Source organism: Pseudopipra pipra, chromosome Z, assembly GCF_036250125.1.
Source record: "Pseudopipra pipra isolate bDixPip1 chromosome Z, bDixPip1.hap1, whole genome shotgun sequence".
Lineage (NCBI taxonomy): Eukaryota > Metazoa > Chordata > Aves > Passeriformes > Pipridae > Pseudopipra > Pseudopipra pipra.
The window spans coordinates 62,624,482-62,648,643 of record NC_087581.1 but is presented as its reverse complement, the minus strand read 5'-3'; the positions used below and the strand labels follow the sequence as shown (position 1 = coordinate 62,648,643).

The 24,162-nt window shown below is 39.4% G+C and overlaps 1 protein-coding gene across 13 annotated transcripts in view; it reads left to right on the top strand.

Annotated features, from left to right (window-relative positions):
- ELAVL2 (ELAV like RNA binding protein 2) overlaps positions 1-24,162 on the top strand; it is a 110,930-nt gene that overhangs the window by 58,222 nt on the left and 28,546 nt on the right. For 6 of the 13 annotated variants that reach the window (XM_064641725.1, XM_064641729.1, XM_064641726.1 and 3 more), the window contains exon 2: positions 12,113-12,353. In XM_064641725.1, the coding sequence (XP_064497795.1) occupies positions 12,113-12,353 (241 nt within the window). Of the gene's footprint in view, positions 1-8,257; positions 8,349-12,112; positions 12,354-24,162 lie in introns of all 13 variants that reach the window. The other 7 variants (XM_064641722.1, XM_064641723.1, XM_064641720.1 and 4 more) reach the window with 2 other exon arrangements.

The following is a 24,162-nucleotide window of genomic DNA, read 5'->3' as shown; positions in this document are numbered from 1 at the left end:
TAATTAGAAGAATGTGTTCCAGCAATGGAATCTATGAAAGTTCAACTCATACAAACAAAAGCAAACAATGCAAATAGTGTACTTTCTACCTCTTTAACTGTTTTGGCCCTTCCTTTAATGGGAATATGTGACATAGGACAGTGAGAGCCCACATCTGAGCAAGGGTGGAACTTGCTGCTTTTTTGGAAGTAATTCATTATGAAACAAGGTAAAAACATCCAGACTTGGGGTCCTCTCTCTGTTAGTTTTTATGCTGCAGCATTCCTCTGTCTGTTTATTTTTGAGGTATTCCTCAACACTTGAGAGGTCAGCTTTGGGTGCCGTGACAAATAATGTGATTTGACAGGTCTGCTACAAAGGGTGCCAGAGATAAACAAAGACTTAACTTTCTGATCTCAAACTTCTCTGCTGTGTCAAAGTAGATGCCCTTCTGCCATGCTTCAGATTGGTGCATTTCTGTAGTGAAATGGTAATAAAAATACACAAAAAAATGTTTACCGTATAGAAAGAAAGGATATCATAAATCAAGTAGCACCAGCATCATATCTTTCACCTGTTAATGTTCTCAAAGTAATTTTTGCACTTCTGTGTGTGGTTTGTTTTTCCAAGCTCTTTTTTTGTCCTCTACCAGGTATTACAGGGAGATTTTTTTGGGCATTGGTGATTTTGAAGAGCTTCATTTGCATTGATAGAGAGCAGAAAAGTGCAAGTTTATTCAGAGCTGTGTGCTGTTGGTGTGACTTTGTCCTTGCTTTCATGCCATCTTGAAACTTCTCACCAATTCTTTTGCAAACAATTCACTTGATTTCCCTTTGATATTAAAGCTTGAAGATGTACTCAGGAGAACAAATAAATTGGCAAACATATGACTCAAAGTATTTGGGAGCTCTGCTACAGTGATGTACTTTTGTGACTTCTCTTTCTCTAGCAATTGAATTAGGCATATAATTAATTTTACTGTGATCTGGGGTATTACTTCAGTTTTTTGATGCAATGATAAATCTTGCATCTAACACAATAAAATCAGCTTTTCAAAACCAATTTGAAAGAAAATTGCCTCATCTAGAATTTATTGTTAAATTTTAGATTTCAGTAATACATATGTACAATGTTAAGACATAGAAATATCTATTGCATAGAAGTTGAAGTTCTAATAGGTTTGGGTATAATACCTAGCATAGGATAATGCATGAAATAATAAAGCATGAGAGTAAAAGTAAAACATGTGGATTGGACTATGTAAGAAATGAGGGTATATTAAGTCAGTTGAAAAAACTTAGAAGTGAGATACAAACTAGATATGACTTTCCATTAAGAAAAAAATAGAAGAGGTAGAACATAAGGAAGCCAAAGGGTCCCAGAAACTTCATATTTATGGACGGAATGATAGGAAACTGACTAGCAGTATTAATGATGATGTATTAAATTCCTGAAAGTTTTAACAAAGGGTTCTGGCGTCTTGGCTGCTGTGTTTCTCTGTCCTTGAACTCATATTTGTGCAAAGATTCCCATCCCCAGAGTTGAGAAACCTTAAGACTTTGACAAGATTTTAGCGCTAACTGAAAGCAAGAGCAAAATTATTTTGAAGTAGGAAAACTTTAAAGTATTGATTGCTCTACATTTTCAGTTGTATTATAGAAATAAAGATTTCTGCACATAAGTCAGCACAGCATATGGATCTGTCATGTTATATCTGTGTTGCATTATTCATTACTTGTGGTATATCAGAATAAAGAAATAGAAGTTTTCTTTGTCTGCTGTGGGAAACCTTTGCAGTGCTTTCATGGAACCACAATGACTTCTACTCCAGATGAGGCAGGAAGGGAGAAGTCATGACTGCCCTTAAGCTTGTTGGTTTTTCTAAAAGATGTGATTATTAACTTCAGACCATTAAGAATGCTTCTTAGAGACTGAATAGTCAGTCTTTATTTGTAATAGATTTACAGAGTAAATTGGCCTTGGCCATATTTTTTTTGTATTAGTTCACTGTGAGTTGTTGACAAGAATGGTTTGTAGATATCTTCGCTCTTTATGGTTGATCTTAAATCTTTTTTAAAGAAGTGATTAAAATGGAAGCCTTGTAACTGTAAGTGAAGTCTGAGCTTCTCTTGACTGAAGAGGGCAGAATATACAGACTGGAAGTGTTTTGGTTTGAACAGTGTTCTTTCAGTTCTTCCAACACTTCATGCCCACCTGTGGAAAAAAAAAGGCAGCTCAAGTCAGTCGTTGCCACAAATTCCTGGTTTTTTGCCTTACATGCTACTTTGAGGACATTCACTGAAAAGTGAAAGCAAGTATTCAGTATTTAAATAGTGTTTAACCTCTGCAAGATGTGATCCTAAGCCATGGAAGCAATTTTGGACATCATATTGAACGCTGTTGAAGTAGCTTGTTTGCTGTCATATCTCCTGTAATGCTGAATTCATGACAAACCCCAGTACCTCTTGCCCTGTGTTGCTAGCTGAGCTCTTCTCTTAATGAAGATCTCTTCTTCCCCTTGATAAGGAAGAGCCTGTTTTTCTGACTTTTTTGTTTTTAAATTTATGTATCTCTTCAGTCAGACAAACCTGGTCTGCTTCTTCTTGTCTGTTGGTAAAAGGTCAGATTTTGAAAATGCCATTGGGGCAGAAGGATGTAATTGCAGTGTGAAAGGGGGAAAAGTGGTACACAGCCCAGCTGGAATAGAGGTAAATGCTGAAAAATTGAAGTAGGCATCCTAGCCAGTTCAAGCAGATGTTGAGTTTGAAACCCTTCAACCTATCAGGATGCTGTATTTGAAGAGTCATCAAGTTGCCTGCTTTCGCCCCACTGAACCTGTTTTCTTCTGTTAGTAGGCTCAAGACATCTGCAGGTGTATAAGGCTGAAGGGAAATGTCTGTAATAAGATGCTGTTGTTACCTCTTGAAGAGTATATATGCATTTTGACAGAGTTGCATTTCCCTGGAGAGGACTTGGCTAGAAGGCTTAGAGCTAACAAAGGAGACTGGGATAGCAAATAAAAGCAAAATATGTAGTTTGCAAGATTTTGTAACTGGTAGGGTACAGCTGAAAAGTCTTTTCTCTTAAAAAACAGTTTTATTTAGAGTATTGATTAAGTCTAGAATTGTTCATGGATTGCTCATTTGAGGCCTGAACAGCTGTTTGTGTGATCTGGTGATAGTTTTGGTGGAACTCTTGCTGAACGTCAATATTGGCTGTGTTCAAACAGGCCTGACTTGACACTTAATTAAATTTCAAATATAACAAAAGAAATCATTTTCCTTCAGCTGGCTTTGAACTTTTTTATATGAAAGAGGGCAATGAAGAGAGAGTATAACTTCATGCTAATAGTGCATGTTGCTTCTATCTTGCTCAGGGAATAAGTTATCTTGGTAGAAATGGTTGTTTGTCTAAATCGACCTGAATAACTAGGAACATAAAAATGGTTATGCTTCATTGGAGTCTCACTTGAACTTATCACTTAATGGGCTGTTTCTTTTCTTTACAGAAGACTTAGAGTTCTTTCTAGTATGGTTTCTAAGATAACTTAAATTACCCTGTATGTTTCTGTCCCTTTACCCCAGCTGATGCAATAATCAGTAATTGCAATCAGAAAAGTTCCTGTGTGGTCTCTAGACTATTCCATTGTCAATTGATGTCCTTGCCTTGTTGTACATGCATTATTTTTTCAGAACTGCTTGCAAATATTTGTTGGCTTTATTCCTAATAGTAGTTTCAGTAGGGCATTGTTTAGAGCAGTATTAGAATACTCTTAGGTATTTTGCAGGAATGTTAAGTTTCCAAAAGCATTTCATACCGAGTGGAGACTTTTAATCTGTGTATATGTTTTCAGTGTTCCCTATATATCTTTTTTCTTTCTGTCCTTTTAATGTCCTTTCATGCCTATACTAATGGCTATTTCTTGCTCAGCTGTCTGCAGTTGTCCACTTGTCTTCTCGTTGCCTGGAATGCACAAATCTGCCTTACTACCTCTTTGTCCTTGCTTAGAATTTCTTCAGAATAGCTTCTGCAGCACCACTCACAAGGGTGAATTGCAATCCTTTTTCCCTACATCCTGTATGATTTTTTTTCATATCCATCTTCATTCTTAGCTCACTGTGGCTTTGAGGCCAAGGTATGGAAGTATTAGGTGGTCTTACTTGTTTAGTGATTCATTCAAGAATCAGCGTGAAAAGTTTCCCCTTCTAACCTCCTACTTTTGAGAGCATATGTAATTGCTTTTTACTGTTGGGTAGAAGTCCTGCTTTCTGGTCTTACCTGCCTGTGTTTACACCAGTAACTTTAAGTTAATTAAAAATTTCGAGACCACCTTATTATTAGAGGAATTCTGAGTTTTCCATGAGGCTTTTTGGTCTTTGATGTGTATTTTATCAGAGTTCTTCCGTATAACTTTGCATAACTCAAGAGGTACTCTTTTCGTTGATTCTCTTGAGCTGCATGAGTTTTCTCCTCAAGCAATACCCTGATCTAGTTTGTGCTGCAGATTTTTACATAGTGCAACGAAGGGAACAACAAATGAATGGACAAGCAAGTGGGAAGGGCTGAGAATGGAGAAATGCTGGTTTATACTATTAAAGAAAAAGTGAAAATACAGATGAAGTAGTAAACATTGTTTTAGCCTGTTTGTGCAGACTCACCAAGTTGTGCTGTTAGTGTATGGATAGTAGAGTAACCATCAAGCTTTCCTTGACAGCTATCTTTCCTGCAGGGAAACTGAAAGAATGAATAGTGTTTTGTTCTGACAGGCAAGGTTCTGGACTGAAGAGATGCCCTCTGACCTGTATGTCCCTTTAACCATAAAGAAGTGTGGGCTATTCTGGTAACCTGTGTAATGGCTTTTGCATATGCTAAATTGAACAGCTGCTGTTATCCCTTATTGTTTTTTTGAGCAAGCAAAAAACCAATTTTTGCTTTTTTGAGTATGCATGAATTAATGCTGTGCTTTCATGCATTTCATGAATCATCAAATAATGAAGTTTTTTGGTTTGTTTTTTTTTTAAGGTGTTTGGGGTGGGAAGGGGGGGAAGTTTTATGCCCGAGCCAGTTGTGTAAGGACATTGGCATGATTAAAAGCACTATCCCACCTCCACCGGGTCTGCTTCCTGTTGGCCTTCTCCCTTCACCCAGCTTATAGCCTTTGGTGCTGGGTGCTCACCCCCTCTGTCTTATGCAGATCAGAGGTTTTGCCACCGCACACCCAAACCCTTCTCATCCCCCTCCGCCAAGGGGTGCAAACCCGGACCGACAAAGCACCCTGTTGCTTTTGCAAATGGCCCATTGTTTTGAATCATTAAACATTAACATTTCAGCCTCTCAGAAGTATACAGCTTAATGAGGGCAGGCATCTGTGCAGTGATTTTTTTTTTTTATTATTTTTTTTTTGGTGTGGTATCTATAATAAAAATAGAAGTAAATTCTGTATATGAAACCTCTGTGAAATCGCTTTTTGCCCCCTCAGTGGCAGGGATGCACAGGTGTGAATCAAACCGGTGGTAGGAAGATTTTGGCCAGAGGTGTGAGGCACTGAAGGTTTCTCCCTAGCATATATATGTGTGTGTGTATGCATATATACATATATATATATATAAAATATATGCAGGTGAGGTAGTGACGATGGTTGAAGGCTTATCTGTTTTGTCACCTCCTTGGTTCTGTCACAACACTGCCAGGATCCAGCCTCAACCTGCATTTTCAGCTAAGCGTGAACAATTCAGTATGTTACGCTACAAAATACATGTGTCGCAGGGAAAACTCATAGCCCACTGTGACTACTGTTTTCTCCATCTTCATCTTGCTACCTCTGCTTTGTTTTCTAAGGCTCTCATATAAAAATCTACTGTTACAATTGGAACTGTTCTATGGCAACCAGAACTAATTGCATAAATCATATGGCTTTTGAACTCCTGATGTCTTTGCTCTTGAAAAACAAAAAAGCCTACTTGCTTTTTTTTACCTTACTCATGACTGCAGCTAATTAGAAACTGGGATTCAGTTAATGCTATAAATAGCGTTTAAGAGTGTTTGGGTTTAAAATCTTAACTGTGCCTGGTGAACTAAAAGTAAGTTTGAGAAATAGATGGCTCCCATGCATTGTATGTTAACAAAAGAAACCACTCCATTTGCCAAACTGAACAACTTTGTCTCTAGCTCTGTTTCCTGTCATTATTGTAAAGAATGAGCAGATTTACTTGATCATCTTAACTTTGTGTTGTTCTCCTCTTAATTTGAATGCATTTTAAGACAAGTTACATCTCCTCAGTAGGCATAGAACCCTGTTTACTGAACTTAATGGTTTCATAGGTTTTGAATGGAGTAACTGCTGAGCTAGTTTAATAACCTGAAGTGTAATACTGTCTCGGAGACTAATAGTCAAAAACTGAATTAGGTTTTTTAATGGTACTAAGGTTTCTTCAGTAGTTCGGTATTTTAAAAACTTGTGTTGAAGATTACTCACAGCTCAAATTCTGTGGTGATGTGCTGTTTAGTACACTGTTCAGGCTGACAACTGCTAGATGTAAAGAGCAGTCTGCAGCTTTGAAAATAACAAAAATGGTCAAAGAATTGCTAGAGCAAAATACGGCTTGGAGACATAGTGGTGTAATAGTTAGAGAATTGACTTGCACTCTGATGCAACTACCTTATAGAATTTTTCAGTAAAGATAGATGTGTTACACAAACTGAAATTACCTCAAATGAGAGGTCCTCTTTTTTTTGAGAAGTGCTGCAGTGCTCGAGAGAATAGTGAAGTCTGTAGTGAGTACACAGAAGGCTGTACATACAAGTGAGCTGTCCTATTGAAGTTTTCCATTGATATAGCCTTTGGTTCACGGGAAGCAAATAATCTATGGGATTACACTGCTTTGAGAGCCACAGAGATCCAAATATGTCATCTTACACACATCACTACAGTCCCTGTAGGACAGAGAATTTTGGAAAGTGCTACTTTAATGCACTCTCCTTAATAAAGCTTGTCTGGACTTTAAAGAAAGTTGGTTGAGACTCTTAGATTTTCTTCATGTAATAAGCAGTTCATCAAAAGTACTTGGCTGTAAACAAGAGTGCTTCAGCAGTGCAGTTGTTACTCTTGATATTGGGTTGACACCAGAGAGAATGGCATGCAAGCTTGTGGTTGATACCAAACAGTCAGTGTTTTGCATAAAGAGACGGTTGACGGTCTTTATTAACCTAAGTTAGAAATAAAGACCAGATATGAAGTCAGCTAACCATATGGACTTAGTAGCAAACTGAAATGAAAAGTAACTTCCACCATTTTAAAACAGAAACAGAGAAAGTTTTGAAGTGTATCTTTATAAACCCTAGATGCACCAGCCTTCTGAAACCTAAGTATTTTCTAATCAAGTTTAGACTTGCCCTGTCTGCTAACCAAGGGCAAGATAGTAGTCTCAAACTGTGGCAAGAATCAGGAGTCTTCCTCTTTGTGCCTGTTTTTCCTACTGTGGTTATATTTCACGTCTGGACTACCTGTAATCATCTGCAGATGGCCTATTAGCTTTTGTGGTATCCTCCTAGCACTGTTCAATGTAAATCCAAATGGATTTACAGCAGTCTTTTAGTTAAAACAGAGAATGTTCTTGGGGGCAAAGATATCATTACAAAAAACACTTGCATGTTTTGCTCCAGTTATTCACTTGAGAAATCCTTGAGTCTACTGCCAGTTGTATGTCCAGTGGTACTGTTAAACAGCTATTGCAGGGAAACAGTGAATTTCATCTGTGCAAGATTCTAATTTACTTAATTTTTAAAACCTGGAATTTTAAGAACAGATTGGATTCTAACAAAGTAGTTTGGTGTAGTTTTTTTCTGTGGGCTGGGAAAAACTTGCATGTAAGGGGAGCTGTCTTTCAGTGGTGCATGGTCATCTTATGTACTGATGGAAAATCAACTCACTGTGGTTTCTTTCTTTACTCTTCAGTCTTGAAGATTTAAAATTTCTTTTGTGATTTAGTTTCTTTTAGGCATGCTGTGGTTCTGGAGGTAGTTTCCAGGGTAGACGCAGGGGTAACCAGACTGCATTATCTTTTAAATCTTCTTAAAAATAAGCATCTTATTTCATGTAAGAAAAATAATTTTAGAACTGAATTTGGAAAGATTAGATTGGAATTGCCTCAAATCCAATTAAGCCACACTGCATGGACGTGCTGGGAATATAAATGCAATTACTGTAAATTTGTACAAACTGATTTGTTGCATTATCTTGCTAATCTAACATACGGTACTTTTTGTGTCCATATTGCAGACGGCAACTCCAAACTAACATGGCAGTCAGACTGTGTGATGTGGCTTCTCTGCTTAGAAGTGGTTCGTGGGCAGCAGAGCCTTGGACTGGGGTCTGTGGGACTTTTTTTAAATTCCGTAGGCTACTTTTTTTACATGTTAATAGTGCTGAGGCCATACCAAAGTCTTTTAATCTTCCATTTGGAATGCTAACTTATATGTTCCATTATAGGCTGTAGGTTGTGTTCTTATTCTGTGATAGCCTAGAGCACACTGACATACCAAGACAACTTTTTCTATAATATGGTGATCTCGTGTAGAAATTATACTGCAGTGGCTTGCCTGCTTTCTAATGTCAATTAGATTTTAGTACTAATTCAAAATACCCGGTGGATAATTGAAGAGGAGTATTGTACTAAAATGGTTTTGGTATGGTCTGAATACTAAGTTGCAGTAACTTTGAAAACCTGTACACTTTGTGTTTATGATTACTATCTTAAAAGTATATTTACCAGTCTTATTCTAAGAAATTGTTCGAAACTGTAAATTTATCTCAAACTATTTTTCTGAGTGAAAAATATTTAGTGCTTTGTGCTTTGTCTTTTATGAACGGTTCTATTCAACCTATCAATGGGATATGCATTATTTGTAAAACATATTAGTATCACTTTATTCAGAGCAGATGGTTCTATAGCTGAGAAATGCTGTAATTTTCAGCACACACAGGCAGCTGTTCACTTGAATGCTGGCTTAGGATCCTGTTCTTGCCACCTGAACATGAAAATAAATGTGCAATTAAGTGAGAATTGTTTGTTGTTCTTGCTAAATCCTGCTAATTTTGATCAGGGAACACTTCAAATTTGAGAGTAAAAGACAAAAAGGGGAAAATAGCAATCCTAGAGAGCCTCAGTTGCAGCACAGCATTTGTGACTACTTGCTCTACCAGATATGTTAGTCTTTTGAAAAGTAATTTATCTTAATTGTGATCATCTACTTTATCATCTTTTCAGTGGACTTGTTTCATCAGTGCCAGGAGCAGGTTATCCCTTGGAGTTTGTCACAAGAGAAGAAAACGTCGTTCCAGTTGCAGCTCTTCAGAGAAACTAGATCACGCTTTTTTAGTAAATGTTCTTAGCAGATGCATCCCTTTTTTGCATTGTGCTGAAGTAACCTCTTGTAAAATACTTCTGTATGCAGAACATAGAAATGTGTTCCCAGTAATGTCTGAAATGTACTTTTAGAAACTCAACTTTTACCCCCTCTCATATTTTTAGGAAGTTCAATTATGCACTCCGTGAGCATAGTTGACCTAATCAGCTCTTTGGATATGCATTGACTGCATATTGTGCTTTAAACCCGACTGTTAGTGCAGAACCTTCAGAGGTCCTGATGCTACACTGTGATTTTACAGGAGGCTTTTGTGTGAGAACTCCTCCCTGCACTTAATTATGAGGTTGGATTTCAGTGATTGATGGATTTCTTTAGTAAAGTTCTTGCTAAGTCTTGCTTCTGTATTGAAATGTGTGCCACTGGAGAATTAACTTAGTAATTTTCTCTTGAATGTTGTCCCTGAATAGTTGGTCTCAAAGAGGGTAGGCTGCCCAAATCTTGGATATTAGGCTGCCTTTAAAAATCCACTTTATTTACCAACTATTGCCATTCAGTCACTGACTGAGATATCAGAGAGCCTTTTGTATATGTGGCAGCTGGTGACAAATACTTTGTCTACAAGTACAGTCCTCCAAATTACTTCTGCTGCATCTTGCAATTATACGGTCAGTTACTTTGGGGTGGGACACAGAATCATAGAATGGTTTGAGTTGAAAGGTACTCTAAAGATCACCTAGCTCTAATGCACTTTGCCATGAGCAGGGACACCTTCCACTAGACCAGGTTGGTCAAAGCCCCATCCAGCCTGACTGTAAACATTTGCAGGGACGGGGCATCCACAGCCTCTCTGGGCAGCCTGTGCCAGTGCCTCACCACTGTCACAGTAAAGAATTTCTCCCTAATATCTAGTCTAAACCTACTCTGTTACAGTTTGAAGTCATTTCCCCTTGTCCTGTCACTACAGGACCTTGTAAAAGTCCCTCTCCATGTTTCTTGCAGGCTCCCTTTAGGTACTGGAAGGCCACAGTAAGGTCACCCTGAAGCCTTCTCTTCTCCAGGCTGAACAGCCCCCATTCTCTCAGCCTTTACTTGTAGGAGAGGTGCTCCATCCCTCTGATCACCTTGGTGGCCTCCTCTGGACTTGCTCCAACAGGTCGATGTCCTTCCTGTGGTGTTGACTGAGGACCCCAGAGCTACATTCAGCACTCAAAGTGGGGTCTCACCAGAGTGGAGTAGAAGAGCAGAATCCCCTCACTTGACCTGCTGGCTATGATTCTTTTGATGGAGCCAAGAACACACTTCCCGAGCTGCAAGTGCACATTGTTGGATCATATCCAGCCTCATCCACCAGCACCCTCAAGTCCTTCTTGGCAGGGCTGCTTTTGATCTATTTATCCTCCAGCCTGTACTGATACTCGGAGTTGCCCTGACCCCACCGCAGCACCTTGCACTTGACCTTGCTGAACCTGATATTACCATGGGCCCAATTTTCCAGCTTGACGAGGTCCTTCTCGATGACATCCCATCCTTCAAGTGTGGCAGCTGCACCACTTAGCTTGATGTCATCTGCAGGCTTGATGGGGGTGCCCTTGATCCTTTTGTCTGTGTTATTGATGAAGACATTGAATGAGATTGGTTCGGGTATGGACCCCTGAAGGACACCACTTGTCACTGATGTCCATCGAGACTGAGCCATTTACCAGTATCCTCTGGATGCAACTATCCAACCACTTTCTTCTCCATTTAACAGTCCACCCATCAGTTATCTCCACTTTAGAGATCAGGATGTTGTGGGGTGCAAAGCCTGTGTCAAAGGCTTTACGGAAGTCCATATAGATGATGGACATCTGTAGCCCTTCCCTTGTCCACTGATGCAGTGACTACATCATAAAAGGCCTCTTGGTTGGTCAGGCAGGAATTGTGCTTGGTGAAGCTGTGCTGGCCGTCTCCAGTCACTTACTCATTCTCCCTGTGTCTTAGCATAGCTTCTAGGAAGATCCGTTCTGTGTTCTTCCAAGGCATTAGAGAAGTTCTTGGAGTGGTGATCACTCCCTTATTCTGATGCCTAAAAGTAAAAGATTCAAATTTGGATGTTTTCAGAGTTCAAGGGAGGGAAGAACTGAGAACCAGGAATTGTCAGTTTAGTCAAATAAAAGCATTTAGAAACCTAATTCCAGCCTGTGGTGACAGAAGTTTGACATAGATGTTGACAAGGAAAAGTATGTTTTTCATTCCAGCACATTTACGTATCCTCTAAGTATCTCTTTAAAGTACTAATCTTGATTTCTGTTACTGCTTATGAGAATTATACTCAGGATACAGTTAATACGCACCTTTCTGAAAACAGTCAGATACTACCACCTTAAAAGCTGCATTTCATGTTGTTTCAGTAACCAGCTGTAAGTTTATAGAAATGATTACCCTTGCAACAGGCCAATTCTGCTTGGTAACTTCTATAATAGAAAGGCTGTAATACCCCTAAATACAGGGAGTGGCAGAGGATGGAAACTTAAGCTTTGAGTGTTGATGTCATTGAGTGAGCTTCTAGAAGATACACTTCATTTGTCTGCAAGTTTTTAAAGTATTGCCTTGACTAACACTTAACATCCTTCTGTATTGATGGGGAGGGTTTTTTTGCGTGTATAGGCATTATATGGCCTTGGCAGTACCGTTTCTGCATAGTGATAGGTCTTATATTGCTGTGTGGACTCTCTTACTGTATAGTAAAGTAGGAGGTTTGATGCTTCTTGTTTTCTGTGTTTTTCAGCAGGTAATTGCTGCCATGGAAACACAGCTGTCTAACGGACCAACTTGTAATAACACAGCCCATGGTTCAACCACCATAAACAATTGCTCGTCACCAGTTGATTCTGGGAACACAGAAGACAGCAAGACCAATTTAATAGTCAACTACCTTCCACAAAACATGACACAAGAGGAACTGAAGAGCCTGTTTGGCAGCATTGGGGAGATAGAATCCTGCAAGCTTGTCAGGGACAAAATAACAGGTATGTTGGTTTTGGAGTTTTCAGAATATTTTCATTTTTCCAGGCAGTGAACTGTCAAATGGTGTTTTACAATTCTCTTAAGTCATGGAATAAAGGCAGAAGAAACCAATGCTGATATTGCTAGTCAGAAGGACTTAAGATTAATTTTTTAATCATATACACCAAAATTAAGACGATGTATTTGCATTTCATCCAGGTTTGTGTAAGTGCTATAAATGCTAACAGGACATTTGAAGCTGAGCTTTTGAGCCTTTGGAAAGATGACTCAGATGTGGAAAAGCAGATTTTTATACAAGGTTTCCTTGAGTTTTAATTCAGCCTCATTGGAGTTAGTTGATGCAAAGCTTCCTTTTTCAGGGGTGCAGGTAATTGTACCTGAAACTTGTACCTTGGAGAAAAGGCAGATTACCTTACTTGGGAGGTAAAGCTGATTTTGCATTGCAGCACTTCAACAATTTCTTTAGAATGTGCAGTTGAATCAATATATGCTCTTTGACTTCCTTCTAATTGAATTGTCTCTGACTTCTGTGCTGTTGGATGAAGGTGGCTTTGCCTCCCCTTCGGCTTTCTATGACCAGTGCTTCTTACTGATTTGTTCTTAAGATGTTAGGTAGTGGAATGGGTAAATCTGTAAAATATCCTGCTTCAGCATGGTAGTCTGGGATACTGAAATCGCTGCTTTTTAGTCCTTTTGGGTTGACAAAGCCTCAAACTATTCTCTGCTCTTCAGTGTGAAGAATACTGAATGTTTTAGGGAATGCCAAAGAAACTAGGCTGGGCTGATGCTACAACCTTCTGCCTTCAGGTGGGGGCTGGTTGATGCAGAAAACAAGCCTATTTTCTGCATCATGACTTCAGTGCTTTTAAGCAAAAGGTCCTTTACTTATTTCCTGACCTTTTGTTCTGGGAGTGGAAGGCTGTAACAGATACTTCATCAGCTGCTGGGATGGCTGTTCAAAGTGTTTGTCTCTGTCTTGCAGATCTCAGTTCACATATTTAGCATTCCTTATTAAACTTGCTTAAGAATGATGTACTTCTCCCAATTAAGAGGCTGTTGCAGGCCCAGAGAACTGGGTCTCAGGTCTTAATGATCAATGGCCAAATCGCCATGTCCTTATATTATGGTTTTGATGGTTTGTATGCTAGAAGTGCACATTGCTGGTGCATAATTTCAAAGGAGTCTTTATCTGGAAATGGAGCAAGACTTAATTGTAGACCTCTTGTTTTAAGGTGGGATATTTTCTGTATAGCCTAAGAAGGATCCTGAATTCACAGGAAAACTTTGTGGAAATGACATTCTCAGTAGCTGAGAACTCCAGAATTGGAACTATTGGAGATAGAGCTGGCTTTATTACTTTACCAGAAAGCAGCTCCTCAGCTTTGAGCCATAATTTCAGCTGCCAGGAAAAATACTGCATCAGTCTTGTTCCAAAAGGCTTTAATATTATAAGTGAGATTAAGAAATGTGGTGTCTTGCCTTATAACTGCATTGGGAGCAATACTTCTGATTTAAGTAGCCTGGAGCAGGATTACCTTTTGTTTGTGGATGCTGAGGAGAAAACTCTATAGCTTCAGTCCTGTTCTTACTCATTTTCAGGTTTTCTACAGAATTCTTGAAAAGCAAATTTTTTTTCCTTCTAAATTCAGAACAGGGGTTGTAACCAGGTTTCTGTGAAGAAAAAGATTTTGCATGAATTTCAGAATTTTATTGGTTTGATTCCTGTGTTAAAGCAGAAGTTTTTTTCCTCCTTAAATGAACTACCATGAGCACTAGATACTTTTTGAGTACCTTTAAATGATGAGAAATTTAGGGACGCATAGAAGGTGATATACATTTTTATGCTGGCAGCATCACCAAGGTCTGGTATGGCTTGTCTCTACCACTCCAGGCCTACTAGTGTGCAGACAGAGTGGAGTTTGCTGGTGGCAGCACACAGCAGCCAATCCAGTCTTGGCCTTGGTGTAGACCATCCTGCAAGCTTGTTTTCAGAGACTGTTTCACTTTCTGGGGATTGTCACTGGTGAGCAGGGCCAACAATAGGGAAGAAGAAAGCACAGCCCACTGATCACTGGGGCAGAGATCAACTTGGTTACCCAAAAGGGCATCTAGTGGGACCATGTGGAGCTGTGATCTCTGCAGTTATGCCCAGTTAGCAGCCACAGTCCTGTCCTGAGAGTCAGTTACTCCTGCCATGGTTAACTGGATCACCAATGCTATGTGGTGAAATTAGAGGAGTCAAGGCCAGTTACTTCATCTCATTAGAGCATCCTGTGAATTTGAACCAAACTTTTTCCCATCCTATTATTGAATACTCACTCTGTGGTTACATCTGCAACACTGGAGTGCATTTAAGACTGCATTATCGTAGAATCACAGAATGTTTTGGATTGGAAGGGACCTTAATGAGCATCTGATTGCTACCCCCTGCCATGGGTAGGGGCAGCTCTCACTAGAGGTGGAAGTGCCCCAGTTACTTAAAGCTGTCTGCACACTTTAGGATTGAGTTGAGTTGAACTTGAAGCCCTTCCTGCATCTGGAAAACCTAGTTGAGGCAAAGGAGGCACCCTGGAGTTCACTTAATAATTTCATGTGAGCGATCTGAAGTCCTGCTTATAAAAGGCAATTCCAGTAGTTTCAGTAATGCTTTTTCCATGGAGTACAATTTGTTAGAACATCTTAGTTGTGTCAACCAATGGTTATAGTTCCTTTCAGTGTACTGCCAACATAAAGTTTGTGTCCCTTATTGATTTTTAGCTAAGGGTTTACTTGTGAAGGGGGTAGGGGAGAAAAAGCTGACCTCAGAAGGTTCCTGCTGGTCATCTCGAAGCATGCACCTCATGGGCACAACTTGCTGTTGGGGCAACACTAGCAGCTGAGGTGGAGTTTACTTTTTCTATTAAAAGAAAAACACTGAAAGTGCTATCATTAAGAATTAAAATAGCTGTTTTGTTGTTTTACTGAAGGTAAACGAAACATTGATATTAATGAAGATTTTTAAGGGTGCTGAACAAGAGTCTCTTCATTTGATAATCCCATTGGCAACATAAATGATAAGTGGGTCATGAATGTCACTTATCTTCACTTGCTAACCAGAGAAACTGTTTGGAATGAGTCATTGTGCCTAGATATTTTAGATACATTAACCCCTTACGTGCTTTTGACTAATGTAGGTGTATGTAAATACAAATTACAAAACTCCCAAATGAACTAATTATAGTTGTACAATAGATGGGAGACCCTGGTCTCAACAAAGCATCATAACTGAATTCTGATCAGTCACTCTAGATAGCTGTTTAATTCAGTTTAAATGCTTCTACATATTTAAAGACAGCAGAGACAACAGTTATCATATAATGATAACATTTTACATAATCTAATGTTAAGCATGCATGTATAATTATAAAAAGTAAGCTAAAAAGACTCTAAAATTAGTTGGGGAAGAGGGTAAAGTTAGTTGAAATTCAGTTATCTGAACTGCCCTTGTGCAAGCACCTGAAAGCACAAGCTTTCCATTAGCATGAGACAGATGGATTTAGTAGCTTTTGACAAAATACAGGACACTAATAATTACCACTTAATAGTTCCCTTAGTATGACAAACTGCATTTTGTAGGTCTACTTTTCTGAAACTTGAGTGTAGGTAAAAATGTGGTGAATGTGGTATCCTTATAAAAGAACACGGGTGGTTTTTTTTTTTTGGCTCCCACTGCTTTTAGTGCATGTTCAGTTGTACATGTGGAAGATAAATGCATAATTTTCACATTGTGGAATAATCTCCATGTTTTCAGGTATTTGCCTCTTTGTCATTCACCCAGTAGTGTTTGTGGAGTTGTTAGCTAAACTGAAACTTGTGGAATTCAGACTCTAATTTCAGAAAGCAGCTGGTGACTTAAATTTGGGGAAGTGTCTTAGTTTTCTTGGCTTAGAACAGAATTCCTGTACTGTTCTCAAAATAATCATATGCTCATAAAATTCGTAACTTATTTGATCTAAAAGAGAACCTTTTTATTAATAGGTTTGGTTTTCTTTTCTCTTTGACTGTGTTTGAACTAGTAATAATGCTTATATGTGTATTTCATTTGCTGTTCAGCATGCTGGTTCATTCTATCTAGAAAATGAGGCAGGATATATTTAGAGACCTAGCCAAGAATAGTGTAGCACATCTGTAGACTTGTGTGGTCGTGAAGCTGTGGTACTAGACTGTGCCATTTAGTGTGAGGAGACAGGTACTCCATACCTGAAGGCTTCTTTTTGTATCACTTCCTGCTACCAAAATTTCAGCCATCTCTGACTGAAGATAAATCTACTTCAGGACATTCTTGATCACTGTTATGTGGGCATTTCTTTCAAACTTGATCCAACTGCCTTACTGTGAAGCTTACATGTTGATTGAAAGCCTGATCCTCTTACACATCTTCTCCCAAAATATCTGTGCTCCTGCTTGGACTGTGACTGGCAACTATCTGTCATGTGGTAGGGTTTCTTTATGGTCGACATTACAGCCTCACAGAGTACAATTCTTCAGATCTTACTATGTGACCCTTAAAAAATTTCATAGACTTTTACAGTCCTAGAGTATTGTAGTCTAGTCTCCAGTACACTGTGAGGGACAGTTGTGTAGAGGAAGGGTCATGTTTGTGTCCTGTCCTGTCAGCTTTAGTCTTATGGAAACAGGTGTACCTTATTTAATTTTGCAGATTTCTTCTTATCCTCTGAAAATTATTTTTCAGATCCTTTGAAGTGTTGTTTCATACCTGTTCTGCATATAACGCAGATATAAAATGCAACACACAGTTGAAGAGGTGTCTAGAACTGTAGTTTAAAAAACTGCCTGGAAGTTGAGCACTTCCAGAAGATTGTACTTATGTTTGCAACTGAAGTTTGTATGGAGGGCTTCAGTTGTTAACATGGAAATTTCTCTTGCATATTCTGTTTTCATTGAAGTAGCACGGTAATAAATGCAAAGGATTCTAGGTTGGTCACAAAAATAGAAAAAAAAACGTATGGAGTTGGACATAATGTCATCAAAGCGCGCTTATGTTGTTCACCATGGTAACATTGGTCGTAATTTAGTGTATGCCATGTATATGCATATAGTCAGTGCAGTGTTAGGAGACTGTGTTGTAGTATCTGTGCTGTCAGATACTTGGTTATGGAGCACTCTCCTGCAGTGCAGAGAAACTGAGGAAACACTTGAGACAGTGCTGAATTACAGTCTGCCCGAACAGCTGAGACCATGAGTGGGAAAAGGATTTTTCTTTCTGTAGGTTAGGTGCACTGTTTCAGCAGAGCATGGGTGAAACACTGATGGCTCTTATGCTAGCTGTGACTTTTACAGCAATCTCTTGGTAGTCAAGGGAAAGCTGTTTGTGTCCTGAGTGGAAGCAATATGAAGTGTGTTGTTTGACTGGCTACTTGAGTCTAGAATATATGAAACTTATTAACCTGTGTAGCGTTCTCTACCTGTATCATACCAATGTAAATGTTAGTGTCTGGCAAGAGCAGAGCTGTTGGAAACCTATGCTAGGCCGGCAGTTTCTTTCAAGTCTCTTGTCACTGTTACTTTGAGCAGTGTTAGCTTTCTCTTGAACCCTAAATATTTTACTTACCTTAATGCAGGACTAGTTCTAGGGTATTTAAACTAGCCTTTCAGGAATATGGGCAAAAAGTATGGTCATATACTTATGCCTTAAGCTGAGACTTTTAATCTGAGACTCGTTGCTGCCTTAATGTAGGAGACAAACTTGGCAGGTCATTTTCCTTTTTCTTGATGTCCCAGAGGAAGCTAGAGGAGAAAAAATCCCACGACATATCTGTGAAGCAGCTTAGTCTTCCAAGTTACTTTATTTGGAATGTAGGAAGTTTTAAGCAGTCCCATGACAAGGAAAGAAAAAAGAAAATTTTGAGGATGGTAGGGCAGTGAGTAGCTGGAATTTCAGGTATTTGCTTGTATAGTACAAGTACCTAATACAGGGAGGACCGCATGAATGAACAGAGTGCTGCAACTTTTGTCACTTGGCAAGAGAACTTTGCTAGTCTTGTGAAACACCCCAGCAGTTACTCCAGTGTGTTTGATATTTTCAGTCCTCTAGCACTGTAATCCATCAGATGTTTTTACAAGGTTTTGAATGCACTTGGATGGGAGAGTAGAGTAATTTGGCAGTTAAAGGAGGAACTAGTTGAAGCTGCCTGCTCTTTTTGGTGTGCTGAGTCTGTGAGATGCAGGGGTACTTGCTAGCTGCTGCTAAGTGGTGTGTTCTGAGATAAGGAATGAGTTTTGTCAGCCTGACAGTAGGACAGGGATGTGGACAAAAAGTGTTACCTGGCAAACTGTGTCTTGCCAGCAGAATGCCTTGTGCAGAACTTCACTAAAATCAACAATAAAACCAAGTGGCATTGGAGGCAAACTTGAATTTATATATAGTGACTGTTTGATCTCTTCTCTGGAGCGACTTCCTTTAAGACCTTGAAGCATAGATTTTTTGGGGGGGGGGGCTTGAAAGAGTTGTTCTTAACATCACTTTCTTAATTTTCGAGATAGTACATGTTTTCAACTCTGCAGATGTTAAAATGCAGTCTCTGATGTGGCCTGGGGACTTGGTGTGCTGTAGCACAAAGTTAATAAATAATTTTGAATTTTGTGTGCTTGTTGGAGAAAAGTGCAGGAAGAGTGTTGGTCTTACTTAGCCATCTTGGGTGGTTAAAGTACTGTCCTATTCGGACTGCAGGAACAGTCCTGAAGGAGTTAGGTTTCAAACAAGCCTTATGTGCGGATCCAGAGCCCTGGATCTCCCTTTAATAGTCTTAAATCTATTAAGGGAGATTGGAATTAAATGTTCTCTAAGATCCTTTCCAACCCTGGCCATTCTGTGATTCTGTGAAGATTCTGTGAAACTGTATCCTGTAGTTACTTTTCTCTGATTCTGCATATTGCTATTTCATGTTATTGAAAAGGATTTAGCAGCATTTACTGTGCCTTTTCATAGCAAACTGCTTGATTTATTGCACTTTGCATGTCTCCTGGAAATGAGTCATATAAACAGGTGAGGATTAAGAAAATTGTTTCATCTTGTGTTATGCAAGATAGAACCTGATTGTCTTTGCACTTACACATGCTTTTCACTGTTCTGCAGGCACAACACTGTTTTGACCTGTCAGAAGTTTATAGGCTTTGTTTTTACAATTAAAAAAGGTAGAAAAGTCCTGTTTGACTAAACCTACATGCTCGCTTCCAGGGATTCATTCTTACTGCCAACATCGCGGATGCAACCTATTTGTAAATGATTGTTCATGTGTATATTAAGCTGAGTTAATGGGCTGATCTCAAGGTACAGCATAAGCAGGGACTTAATGGTTTAAAAATGGAACTCTTTTTCTATGACTGAATATGGTTAGGGATCTTTCTGAATGTAGTGAATCAGAACATCTTCATTAAATCACTCTACACCAAGCACTGTGCTTTTTAATGGGGATTATTGTGATACACATTCTCTTGCACTTTTCTGCAAACAGATTCACTCTTGTCAGTGGTTACGATAACTTCCAAGAAGCCCATGAAAACCTTGGGTCTTGAAAACTGGCATTGATCCTATAGTGATGGGGAGTAGCTTGTGTGTTTTCAGCAAAGGTAGTGCTCTTTGCTTCCACACTGGGAATCACCTGGCTGCCTGTCTGGCATATTTTATCACTGCTCACCCTTTCATATGTTTTTGTAGGTATGTATTGCTGTTATGTCATAGTGATTTTAGGCCAACTGTTTGAAAAAATGTTAATTCTAGTGGAAGCTAGTGTGTGTTAGAGACTTTCAGTGATCTGAAGTTTTTACAGCGTAAGTGCCTTTCAGGGTAACTGTGCTCTGAGATTAGAGCAAAGTATTTATAATAATGAAGGCATGATTCAGTGAAGTCTAACCTTGATTTGGGTACACCTGCACACCCTGAAGCCCTTTCACTCCAAAGATGTCATGTGAAGTATAAGGACTGGATAGAAAGTAGATACTTCCTTTCAGCCTGCACAGGCTGATTGGTAAGTGGTAAGACTTCAAGGTGCAGATGATTTTAACGGGTTCATGGTTGGTCCATTATGTGTTGATGCAGCCAGTATATTGAGTTACAGAAGCAAGACCTTAACACACATACAAGGAACTTTCTTTAGCTTCATGTATTTATTTTCTATAAAATATATGTATATCTACATCTTATTTTCTTTTATCATGGTACACTTCAACTGTCTCTTACAATGAAAACTTGCCAGATTCCCATTATGGTTTCCTATACTATTGTCTATGGAATTTTTGTCTTCCTGGAGTATACCAAGTCAGAGTAGAAGTAGCTAGAAGGCTGTAGAATGCAACAGAAGGAAGCAGAGTATGCAAACTTCTGGTTTTAGTGACCTGATGCTTTAATCCACAATAAAGAGAAAATATCTGATAGGACTTAGATCCTGCATTTCGTTTTATGCCTTTAGCAGTTTCTGTAAATGTACAGCAGTTACCAAAGGCACAGCCATGTTAGCTTCAAAATTTCTACACTATTGACCAGCTGTTTCAGTTACTGTGTAACTACCTTTTTCTTTCTTGAGACATTTGGTAGAACTGAATAAAACAGAAAGATATTTGTAATCTGAATTCTTTCCTGTCTTTTGAGTTTTTGGAGCTATTGAAGGTAAAAGCTGCTAGCTTTCTCCTGGTCTTTCTAGTACCTTTGGCTTCATGCAGGTTAAGCCAAAGCCCTTTTTGAAATGCACTTGTAGCCTAATAGTGGTGCACAATGGTAATGAAGTTTTGCATCTATAGCAAGATGCAGTGATTATCCCACTTCCCCCCTCCTCCCCACCCCGTTTTAAAATTCAAAGAAAAAAAAAAAGTCTTACTGAAAAATTTTGCTGTGTTGGTGTTAGAATTAGCTTGTGGAGACATACTTGAGTTTAAAGTAATGAAAACAGCTTTTCTCAGCATATTCTTTTCTTATGTGTATTTACCAATTGCAAGGAGAAATGTTTTTTTTCTTGCTACTCAGTCTTGCAGATTAGTAGTTGTTCTTGTTTGTTAATTAGAGCTGTTAAAACTGAAAGGATAGTCCTTTCGGACATACGTGGGAGGACTGACTTTTTGAGTTGACAGTTAAGACTTATGTGAGGGAAAGAAAGGATGTTTTGAGTACAATTTATCACTTTGTTACTGTTTTTCAATCATCACTAAGGACCAGAAAAAAAAAACCACCGTACAAAGCAATACTGGAAGTTAGCTTCTGAAAAATGTTCCCTAGAAGGGGGAAATATTTTTCAAACTTGGGATCATAGCATGTTTCAGGAAATCTTTCAAAGCTCTGAGATTAAGTAGCAAATAGAGTCTGAAAGAAACAAAACAACTCCCGCAAAATAGTATATGTTACTGTGAAGTTTGGGAAAAGAATTTATGTTCAAGTATGTTCTGGTTTCAGCTGGGAAAGAATTCATTTTTCTCACTGGGTGTTAGAGTGCTGTGTTTTGGAATCAGTATGAGAATAATGTTGATAGTATACTGATGTTTTCGCTTTCGCAGAGCAGCGCTTACCCTGAGTCAAGGACTGTTCAGTCTCCTGCTCTGCCAGTGAGCAGGTGTTGGGAGCATAGCCGGGATAGGGGACCTGAACTAGCCAAAGGGATATTCCACACCATAGAACCTCATGTGCAGAATATAAATTGGAGGAGCTACCTGGAGTGGGGGCCGATCACATTTAGGGGACAGGATTTGGCATCAGCCAGCAGGTGATGAGCAGTTGTGTTATCCATCACTTCTTTTTCTTGGGGTTTATCTCCTTTTTCCTTTAGTGCCGTTAATATTGGTATTATATTTTACTTTGTTTCAGTTATTAAACTGTTCTTCACTTACAAGTTGTGTTTTTTTTTATTCTCCTCCCCATGTCAGGATGAGTGAGTGGCTGCTTATTGTTTAGTTGCCAGCTGGGTTTAAACCACAACAAGGTTTTACGCCAGTTTTATACTTGGATGAACAAATTACTTCAGGTTTTGAAACACCCCAGCAGTAGAACAAAGTGCTTTATGTCCACTTGCATATTTAAGGTGACTGAGTGTTACAGTAGGGCAGAATATTTAACACTGCTGGCTGTATTCCTGACAATTGACTGTAAAAGACAAAACTCTAGGTGCCTAAAACACGTTACTACTAAATGTGGTAAAAATTAAAGGGTAAAGCTAGCTTTATATCTGACCCTTTGAAAGTCATTCTATAGATTCTATAGATCCCTCTCCTGAAATACTTTGGCACCATATTAAAAACAGCATCCTGCAGTCCTCTGAAGAATCCTTGGGGTTCTCCTTCAAGAAGAACAAGGACTGGTTTGATGAAAAAAAAACAAGAGATCCAGGAATTGTTGAGGAAGAAGAGATCCACTCACCAAGCACACCTTGCACTGCCATCCTGTCACATAAGAAAAGGCAGCCTTTCGTCTTGCATGCAGCAAGCTCCAACAGAAACTACATGAAGTGGTGGATCAATCTAGCTGAAAAAACACAACTATGCGCAGACACGGGTGACCACAGAGGATTCTATGAGGCCCTGAAAACAGCATACGGGCCTACATACCAAGTCCAAAGCTGATGGTCAAATGCTTCTGACAGATAAAACCTCCATTCTGAATTTATCATCTGAACACTTTCAGACTCTCTTCAGTACCAACCGTGTAGTCCAAGACTCAGCAATTCAGTCCATTGCACAGAAACTGCTGAAGAATTAATTGGATATTGCCCCACTTTGGGAGAAACTCTTAAGGCCATACAGCAGGTGAAAACTGGCAAGGCAGCTGGGGTTGATGGAATTCCGTCTGAAGTCTGGAAACATGGGGGCCAAGCACTCCACACCAAATTCCATGAGTTCGTGGTGCGCTGTTGGGAACTCGGCGAACTACCATCAGACCTTGGTGTTGCAGCCATCATCACTTTGTATAAAAAGAAAGGAGTTAAATCAGACTGCTCAAATTACCGTGGTATTACTCTGCTCTCCATTGCTGGCAAAATCCTGGCAAGAATACTCTTGAACAGATTCATACCCGCTATAGCAGAAGGAATTCTACCTGAAAGCCAGTGTGGTTTCAGAGCCAACAGGAGCACCATAGACATGGTATTTGTTCTCAGATGACTGCAGGAGAAGTGTAGGGAACAGAACAAAGGTCTCTACGTAACCTTTGTTGATCTCACCAAGGCTTTTGATACTGTGAGCAGAAGAGGTCTGTGGCAGATCTTGGAACGTTTAGAATGTCCCCCCAAGTTCCTTAAAATGATCATCTCACTCCATGAGGATCAGCACGGACAAGTCAGATATGGCAACGCACTTTCCGAGCCCTTTCTAATAACCAGTGGTGTGAAACAAGGCTGTGTTCTTGCACCAACCCTATTCACAATCTTTTTCAGCATGATGCTCCAAAGAGCCACAGCAGACCTCGATGATCAGGATGGTATCTACATTCGATATCATACTGGTGGAAGCCTTTTCAACCTAAGGCAACTGGAGGCCCACACTAAGACCTTAAACCATCTTGTCCAGGAGCTGCTTTATGCTGATGACGCCGCCCTCGTTGCCCACACAGAAGCAGCTCTGCAGCGTTTAACATCCTGCTTTGCAGATGCTGCAGAGCTCTTTGGTCTGGAAGTCAGCTTAAAGAAGACAGAAGTTCTCTGTCAACCTGCACCTCAGGAAGTCTTCCATCATCCCCATATCACCATTGGCGAATCAGTGCTCAAATCAGTCCAGCAGTTTAATTACCTAGGCAGCCTCATCTCCTCGGACGGTAAGATTGACAGGGAGATAGAC